This window comes from Eubalaena glacialis, chromosome 3 (genome assembly GCF_028564815.1).
Source record: "Eubalaena glacialis isolate mEubGla1 chromosome 3, mEubGla1.1.hap2.+ XY, whole genome shotgun sequence".
NCBI lineage: Eukaryota > Metazoa > Chordata > Mammalia > Artiodactyla > Balaenidae > Eubalaena > Eubalaena glacialis.
The window spans coordinates 24,114,630-24,124,293 of record NC_083718.1 but is presented as its reverse complement, the minus strand read 5'-3'; the positions used below and the strand labels follow the sequence as shown (position 1 = coordinate 24,124,293).

Genomic DNA, 9,664 nt, shown 5'->3' with positions numbered 1-9,664 from the left:
ATTTCTACCTTGCAAACTGGTTCATCTGTATCATTTTTCTAGATTCCACATATATGCATTAATATATGATTTGTTTTCCTCTTCCTGACTTACTCTGTATGACAGTCTCTAGGTCCATCCATGTCTCAACAAATGACTCAATTTCGTTCCTTTTTATGGCTGCGTAATACTCTGTTGTACATATGTACATCTTCTTTACCCATTCGTCTGTCGATGGGCATTTAGGTTGCTTCCATGACCCAGCTATTGTAAATAGTGCTGCAGTGAACATTGTGGTACATGACTCTTTGAATTATGGTTTTCTCAGGGTATATGCCCTACTTTTAGTTTTTTAAGGCACCTCCACAGTGTTCTCCATAGTGGCTGTATCAGTTTACATTCCCACCAACAGTGCAAGAGGGTTCCCTTTTCTCCACACCCTCTCCAGCGTTTATTGTTTGTAGACAATTTTTTAACTATGGCCATTCTGACTGGTGTGAGATGATACCTCATTGTAGTTTTGATTTGCATTTCTCTAATAAGAGATGTTGTAAGTCTTAAAAGGTTCACCATCCTCTTTTCACATTAATCACCCCAATGCTAAATAAAACACAGTGCTAAGTATGAACTATAGGTGCTTGATTAATAACTTCAGGGTTAATATACAATATCTTAAAATAGCCAGCTTTCTGATGCACTAGTTTTTGAGCTGAAGACTCTTACATTTGCAGTTAAATTACCATTAAATATTCAAAGTTTAATAACAGATTATGTTTATAAATGTACTTTCACTACTTATACAGATTTAACTATTTTCATGTGATTCTGCTGGCCAGCTAGGTTTGGGAATTGCTGGTTAAAAGTACACATATCCATAGTCAAACTCTGGTTTTGGAAAATAGATATACCATCTTCAAATTTTTAAAAATTTGGAGGAAAGCCAGTAGCTCCAGTTTCCTTACCATACAAAGCTTATACTTTCCTCCTCTCTCAACAGTTTCAGATAAAAAGTGACAAAACACTTGATACTAAAATTATTCTGAATATGAAAATTTCAAGTAAGTTAATTGTACAGATAAGGCTGATAGTAAACACCAAAAGCAGGTATAGTTTAATGTATTTTAATAGCAAACTTACAGGAACAGCACAGAAGACAGACAACATTAAAAACATGTACTTGCATATAGGACAACTCAGTTAGAAAAGTATAGTGAATGGATGCAATCTACTGTATGATAAAAATGCTACAAACACCATTTAGTTGCAGTCAATAAGAAATTTACTTGTTTTAAAAAAATCCAAATGCTGGCATTGTCCAGAAAAATTTAACAGGTTTATTTATAATTGTTATAAAGTTGAACTGCTGAAACTTGTTCACTGAAACATTTTGACTTGCATTAATGCTTTATGTCCCCGCATTTATATTAAAAATTCACACACAAATGAAAATGGAAAAACTGCCAATACCTGATTTCTGTCCCCCATTTTTCCACCTGCAATCATATACTTAGGTACCTTTTGACCCCACGGGAAAAAAAAAAAAAAAATCTAACGTTCAGAACTACCAATAACAGGAAGAGATTTTTTTTTTTTTTTTTTTTTTTTAAAGAATGAAATGTTTCCCATCATACTGGATTCTTAAGCACGTTCTCCACGTATGCGGCGTGCTAGCTGGATGTCTTTTGGCATAATTGTTACACGTTTGGCATGGATAGCACACAGGTTGGTGTCTTCAAAAAGGCCAACCAGATAGGCCTCACTTGCCTCCTACAACAGGAATAAAGAAAAAAATATTAACAATAGTTAAGTTACATCTGTATCAGTTAAAAAGATGAGGTTTTTGAGCCCTTTAAAAACCTACTTCAGAAGATGTTGACTATTTTACCAAATGCTTACATTTTAAAATCTGTGCGACAAGGCTGAAAGGCAGCTTATGAAACTGAAAACTCAAGTCTTTATCAAATAATACAAGTCAAATAATTTCACTACTAAAAAAGTTTAATTTTTTTAATGTTATATGTGATTTTCAGTAAACTGAAATGTGTCTTGAGTAAAGCAAAAAATCCAACTTAAATTCTAACATTCATTCTCATCCTCACACAGATAAATGGAATCATGTATCTAATCCAAAGTAATATACTCTCCTACCCTGCTGTGTCCTCCTTTTTCTGAATCTTACTCACACTTCATTATACCTGTTTGACCACTGGTTTCCATCATGGTCCTCATCTACCTTTCCTTTAATACCTCAGTTTCACCACTAGAGTGCTGTTGGGTCCCAGAACACACCAGATTTGTGTCTTACTTACATACATTGACCTATTTTGCCGAGATATGCCCCCATGTCCCCCCACTAACTGTACCTTCCTCTATGCACCCCTATCTGTAATGGCATTTTTGCTACCTCCCAGCATTAACATTGATCCCTCTGGTTTTTCTCATTATACTCTAAGACTTTTCTGAAGGCATCTTCTTATCCCTACTTTCACTCAAAAGCTGGTAGCTACATGAATCATTCACCAACACTTGGCATGTAAAGAGGAAAAAAGGGGAGCTTCTACTTATAATTAACTCTTAAATTGTTAGTACATCTTACAGCTGTCTGAAAAGCTGAAGAATCCTTTAGTCTAGGTTAAAACATCTGCTTACTCATTTTGAAATGTACCTACTGTTTTACCAGTCCAGTCATCAGTCCAACTGTTTTAGTGGATTAGGAACACACTAAATGAAAGACGTTATTTGGCTTCTATATAAGCAAGTTACTTCTCTGTTCGAGATATATTTAGGGGAAAAAACCAGATTTCTGTAATTGCTGTTTTTGTCCTAATTAAAAAAATTATTTCCATTTTGGAAACTTTAGGTAATAAAACTAAAAGAGAAATACACAGAATACTTGAGCAATTCAAGCCCCACAATACTACATAACACACAAGATACAGAGATGGGAAGAACCAGATTTGCTTTTTACAAACATTTTGACTTTCCCAATAAAACTTGAGATTCTGCTTTTAAAAGCACTAACACAGCAACAATTAATTCAAATGGTTTACGTTATTCCATCTTATGAAAAAAATTATTTCCTACATTTGTATCTTCATTCTTTTTAGCCTAATCTCTCTCTTCTATAAAAATCTGTTTCACCCAAAGTTTACTATCCCTACATATCTTTCTGCAGCATTTGTTATCAAGAGCTAAGTCTTATTTACCTACCCTTTATGGACTACCTCAAGATTATTCCATGAAGGAGAAAGCAAACACTCCTCTTGTCCCTGGTTCCCAGGTGCAGGTAACTTTGAACTCCTAATTCCTTGGCAATCACATTGGCCTTGTACACTAGCCATCTTTTAATGACCTTAAATTACTTAACAGAGATCTCTAACCCTAACTGAAATTTGCATCTTTTCTTTTTTTTCTTGGCTGGGATATGAGGCTTGCAGAACAGTTCCCTGACCAGGGATTGAATGCGGCTCCTCAGCTGTGAAAGTGCGGAGTCCTAACTGCTGGACCACGAGGGAATTCCCGAAATTTGCATCTTTTCTATGCAATTAGTTCCGTGTATCTTACCTATTCCAAAAAATATATTAAAAGCAAAAGTCCTTAATGTTCAGGGATTAATTCTTGGGATATTCTAGAAATGGGTAAAATATTTAGGAAACACAGCATACTGTAGCCTACCTACTCTTACGGGTTCACAACACACATCAGATACTAGGACTGAAGTTCCTCAAGAAAGAAACTTTTTCTTCTTTGTTTCACCCAGCGTATCTCAGGATTATGCAAATCTAGAAGGCTTCTGCAAAACACAGCACTATGAGCTGCTATATGGACAAGCCAACAGGTCCTGCAATTCTGAGACCATTTAAGAGTGGAATAATGATCTACTGGCTCCCCTAGTACTACTCAAATGTGGCATGTGGCAGCTGGACCTCTCACTGCCATCTTACAACCTGGCTATAGGTTTTATAGAGTTGTGTCTGGTCAGCTCTGGGAGAAAAGTCAATACTCATAGGGAATTTAACCATGACTCATATATTTCTAATTCTATTGCCAATGTGCCAAAGTCTCCTAAACATTAAGGTTATGACGGGAATTAAAGACTGACACAATTTATAGCCCAATGAACGTAATTTTGAGATAATAGCAAAAGAAAAAATATCTTATAACTGGAAGGAAATGTTAATTTACAACATTCTGAGTACATTCAATATCTGACTCTTCCACCACTTCAAACCACCAATGTCCATTTTTAACACGATACCTTAGTTCAAACTCTCAGATATTAGGGGCAAAGGCTAAATTTCAAGTTAGCTAATTCTTGATTATCTATGGCAAACCTAGACTAAATTCTCTCCCATCCTCACTGGACTACCCTCCCTCCTCATTTAGTTATATTAGAAAAGTTGTAAACTGTGTAATTCTAAAGGCAAAAATAGTGACTTTTGGAATTCTATTTCAACCGCTCTCTTCTATTGCCCTATTTCCATTAGCAAATTCTCCATCTCTGTATCTTTAAGAGAACTGATGTATAAAAAAGGCAACACAAAACAAAAAAAATTTCTAACAAAGATTACTCTTCCAATAAAGAGCTACCTAATGCAAGAGTACTACAGGCAGCAGAACTGAACATTTTGCTCAAAACCAATACAAGCACACTTACTGACAAATATAAAACACACACCTTAATAACAGCAACGTGGAAGTTTACACACGAATTTTAAAAAGACAATAGTCTTTTACTCAGACTGTTCAGTAATCAATTTACAAAGCTCTATCATTGACACTTAAGCTCAACAATGTTGGACTTTCAAGTATAGTGTGTTCTTCAAGCATAGCCCTGCTAACTGTAACTACAAAACAAAATTGGCAGCTTTAGAGCAATGCTTGAGAATATCAATAATATTTCTATACTTAAAATTAGTGGGGAAAATGTGATTAGCAATTGTAGTAATAAACAAAATGGGATCTAAAGATAGTCAATGATTAAAACAGAAAATAAAGGTTTTAAATAACAGCACTGGAAGATTTTAGTAGTTTTAAATTTCAGTAATTTCAATTCACTGAGAATTTAATGGATGCCTACTCCTGGAATTCACCAATCAAATGAAGTTCAGACTAACCATAGAAACAGCTCAACCAATTACACCTCAGGGTAGAATCCACCTATCAAATCTTCCTCACACATAAAGGAAAAGCTTGGCAACAGCAGCCTTGAAAAATCCTCCAATGGAGTGTATGTAGATTCTGGACCCTCCCCCAAAAGAGATTCCAATTCAGGTCTGTGGAGGTGCCTAGCAATCTGCAATTTTAATCACCTCTAACCCCACGCTCTGAAGGAGGTGGCAGTCTTACCATACTTTGAGTTACAATGATCTAACGAATGCCAAACTAGTTAACATTATAGGTTACTTATGTGATTGATGTTAATTATACCCATATACATAATCAAATATCTTACTTGTGGGCATTTCAAGTTTTAATCTTGGCACAAACCACCAGTATTTCAAAGACATAACCACAGCTAAAACAGTACTTCTCAAAGTTCTGACACACTGGAGCTAAGATTAAATTCACTATGTTTCCCATTTAAGTGGAAATCCATACATAATCCCCTTTAGCAAACTACAAGTCTTCCAATTTCTCTCTACAAGCCTAGTATCTTTTTCTCCTTATCGTCAACCTAATCCTAACTACCACTCATGCTTCTTTTACCTCAATGCACAATTCTTTTATGCTGCCTATTCCCATCCCAGATATTATGTTCTCTCCACTTGCAACTGCCTCTTCAGGTCCAGGAAGCCATTTATTCTAACATTCCTTTTATATCAGTCACTGTTTGAAACTAATTACCAATACAGACCTTTAGCCCCATGACTTCTTGATGTCCTGCAGCAACTGTAAGCCAAACCAGAAGGTTCTTTTTCCCTTTAAACACTGCAACGTCTAAAATTTTAAAATCCTATGTCTGCTTGTATGACCTTGAGCAACTTAACCTTTCTGACATCTTAACAGTGAAATAGATAAGACCTACCGCATCTGCTTGTGATGATTAAATTTAACAAGCATATGCAAAGATTTAGAATTGTTCTTGGTACAAAGCAGGAACGGCCAACTCTTAGAGCTTTTCCCACCCGCCATTTTACCTGCAAAGCACCAATAGCTGCACTCTGGAAGCGCAGATCTGTTTTGAAGTCCTGAGCAATTTCCCGCACCAGACGCTGGAAGGGAAGTTTGCGAATCAGAAGTTCAGTGGACTTCTGGTAACGTCTAATTTCACGGAGTGCCACGGTACCAGGCCTTTAAAACAAAACACAATAAAGACATGGTTACCAAATACATAAAAAACATAAAAGAGTGGTCATCAGCTTTAAAAAGACGCAGTCACTTTTCAAAAAATATATCACCCAACTATTCTTCAGCTTCTGTATCAAATTTCACTATTAACTTATGACCTGAATATTCAAGTCTGTTAAGAGTAACACAATACCTTTAAAGCAAAAAGCATGATATTAAAGTAGATTCCTGGCAGGAGGTTTAATCAAAGTCCCCTTTATTTTCTTCCTCTTTAACATATATATCACTAACTTGTTATAATTACAACTTGGGAAAGTACTAGGCCACAAATAAAGAAATCAAAATTGTTCAGACTCTTCTCAATTTGGCAGCACTCTCCTCCTTGCCACTGGCACCCCCAATTCTTCTAAAAGACCTACCAGCACAACCCAATGAGTTTCCTTTAAAAAATACACTTATGGCATTTAAGTCTGATTTCTCAGAATACCTTTGAATACTGCACACACCTCATGAATGATTAAATGTGAATACTCTTTTACGGTGTGTCTTCCATATGGAAGTTTTCTTTCTTTCTTTTTAAACTAATTTTAAGCAAGAAATTTACCTCAATTCTGACTTATTTCTTCCACTTTTATTTTAGGCTAACTGTAGAATCATTTGCAGAGGGCACCTAAATACAGACAACTTCTGCCCTCTAATGGCAGATGCCCTTAACAGCACTGCTCAGGGTAGTTCAAAACTGTGCTAACAGAAGGAAATAAACCAATTCAAGTAAATGAGGGACTTACCTAAAACAAAATGACCCCCAATCTTGATTAAATTACCAAGAGAAAGAGTATCCTCAAAAATGTATTTAAAAACAACACTTTACTATTTAAAAAATACACATTACACCTAACAGCTAAATAAAATGTTACCCTATCCCATTAATGTTATTAGTGATATAACCTCTCCTTTGGGCTATGGGCAAGATTATGGCTTCAAAATTAAACATGTTCCCAATAAAACCTAACACTAAATTATATATATATACTTTAAAGTATTAGTAAATATTCAAAAGAAAAAATTATCAGTTTCTCTAAAGCAAAAAGTATGATTATACATCTTTTTATTAAGTTATATAGATACTGCTTCGGGAGATAGGCTTTGTCCCATTTTTTCCCTCCTGTTTTAATACCTGTAACGATGAGGTTTCTTCACCCCTCCAGTAGAGGGCGCACTCTTGCGAGCGGCTTTTGTAGCCAGTTGCTTCCTCGGTGCTTTACCACCGGTCGATTTGCGGGCAGTCTGCTTTGTACGAGCCATGGTATAGAGACCTCCTTATTTACCTACCGGCATCAAAACACAAAAATCACCATATGCAACTACAAAACATACAAGTTTTCCTGCCACTACCACCGCCCCCCCCAATCTGGAAATTATGATCAGTATAAAAAAATAATGTCTGTAACGTTACATAATTTGAAAGTGTGCAGATTACGTCTACCACCCAAATATGACTTCCTGAAACAAACTGTAGTACTAGAAAATTGTTAGCCTTAACACCAATCATCTCTCAAAAATGCCAAATCTGAGCGATAAACGGCAAAACAAAAAGACCCCTAACAGCCTTCGCTTCAGTTTCTTTAATTAAAGTAGAAATTAGAAATGTCTGTAAATATTCGATCCACTAACAAGTCAAAAGAACGAAGCCACAAATCACAGAAAGGTCGAGTCAAATTACAGCAAGAAAGGTTTTGGTCACCCCCCCGCCCCCCCCTTTACGTCTGGCAGTTGATAGACTGCTGTAAATATCTGAAAACATTCCTGCTTTTGCATCTCTACAGTTCTGTTGACAAAAAGGCGTCTCAAAAAACAAGAGGGGAACAACAGCTACCACCAGCGAGCATTCTACAAAGCACCGTCCTGGCGTCCAGTCCTCAGAAGCTTCGCAGTGAAATAAAAAAAAAAGTGCCCCGCACCCAGGCTTTAATTAACGCACGAGACCGGCCGACCAGTCCACCCCAAGCACCACATAAACTTTTGGTTTCGCCTCCTCCGGCCCCTCGGCACAGGGTCCCCCAGCCTGCCCGCCTCGCTCCCAGCGTCTCGCGCAGGCACAAACTCGGCTCCCAGACCAGAACAAAATGGAAACAATCGCAAAACGTATCCGATTCCCTACCAAAGAGACAAAACACCAAATCGCTCGAAAATAGCCCGATCCCCTGCCACGTGCCGCCCTCCAAAATGCAAAAGTTTTTTTTGTGCATTTCAAATGTATCAAGTTTTCGCTTCTCTAAAAAAAGGGAAAAAAATGTTTCTCTTTAAAAAATTTTCCTCCTTTTTTGAAATGGGGAAGAGAGAAACGGGGGAAAAAATATGGTCGGTGACCAGAGAAGAGAGACAAGATGGTGAAGCTTAGCAACAACTGTGGGGAGGCAGCAAAAAGCGAGTTACCCCAGGGTGGGAAGCAGCGGCGATTTCCACCCTTTTCCCGCTCGAAAACTGGGGTCCGGGGTCCGGGGGCGGTAGTTAAGAGGCCCGCGCGGGTCGTGGTGAAGGTCTGGGGTCCCGGGAAGGGGCGGCGGGCGGGATTTCACCGAAGAAAGAGGAGCCAGGGGCGCGGGGAGGGAGAGCAGGCTCGGCGACGCGGCGGTTGCTGCTGTTGGGCTGAGGCGGCGAGAGACTCGGGAGCCGCCGGAGCCGCCGCCGCCTGAGGGGTGAGGGAAACTCGCTCCTCACCTCCGTTTCTGGGCCAAAAAGTTTGTGGGCCAAGCCGGAGGGACCGTGGGTCCCCTCACCGCACCGCCGGGGCCCGGCCCGGGGTTGACGGCAAGCGGGGCTCGGTTCCGGGGAAGCGGGCAGACGGGGAAACTTACCCCCCTTCTCCTTCGGCTGGAGCTCAGCGAGCGAGAGGCGGCGCTGGCGTCGGAGAGCGACAGCGGCGCAGCGGCGGCAGCGAACACAATTGAAAGATGGCTGACACCGAGGCTATCCCCCAACACACGCCGCCCCGCCCCCGCGCCGCGCGCCAACCAATCACACACAATGGAGGGAAGGCTCGGCCCCGCCCCCGCCCCCTCGCTCGCGCCCCGCCTCCGCCCCTCCCCCCGCGCGCCCGTTCGCTGGCGCGCGCTCGCCCCTCCCCCGCGCGCCGCCCGCTCCCTCCTCCCGGCCGCCTCGCGCAGTGTGTGTACAAACACAAAAGACATGCCGGAGGGCCGCCGGCTCCTGCCGAGACGGCTGCCCGCCCGCCCCCGTTTTAACTCCGGCTCTCCGGCCCCGCACTCCCACCCTGCTCCGTGCGCACACGTCTTGGAACTCGGGAAGCCCGGGTTTGGGGCGCCGAGGGGGAAGTGAGGGGGGAGGGGCGGGCGGGAGGAGGCGCGGTCGGTGAACGCCCGGCCTGCGGGCG

General features: G+C 40.4%; 1 protein-coding gene across 1 annotated transcript; it reads right to left on the bottom strand.

Moving 5' to 3' along the window:
• Positions 1 to 1,290: 1,290 nt before the first annotated feature.
• Positions 1,291 to 9,233, bottom strand: LOC133089120 (histone H3.3A). The gene is made up of 4 exons (XM_061187352.1): positions 9,129 to 9,233; positions 7,448 to 7,598; positions 6,120 to 6,273; positions 1,291 to 1,746 (listed from the first exon to the last, which is right to left on the bottom strand). The coding sequence occupies exons 2-4, from the start codon at positions 7,573 to 7,575 to the stop codon at positions 1,618 to 1,620; spliced, it is 411 nt and encodes a 136-aa protein (XP_061043335.1). The 5' UTR covers positions 7,576 to 7,598; positions 9,129 to 9,233; the 3' UTR covers positions 1,291 to 1,617.
• Between the last annotated feature and the right edge of the window lie 431 nt (positions 9,234 to 9,664).

What these genes read in the sequence shown, in the direction of transcription:
- LOC133089120 (XM_061187352.1), bottom strand. Translation starts at nt 7,575, where the DNA reads ATGGCTCGTACAAAGCAGACTGCCCGCAAATCGACCGGTGGTAAAGCA. An exon ending in AAGAAACCTCATCGTTACAG is followed by an intron (nt 6,274 to 7,447) that starts GTATTAAAACAG and finishes TTTGTTTTAAAG; the next exon opens with GCCTGGTACCGTGGCACTCC. An exon ending in CAGCTATTGGTGCTTTGCAG is followed by an intron (nt 1,747 to 6,119) that starts GTAAAATGGCGG and finishes TTCCTGTTGTAG; the next exon opens with GAGGCAAGTGAGGCCTATCT.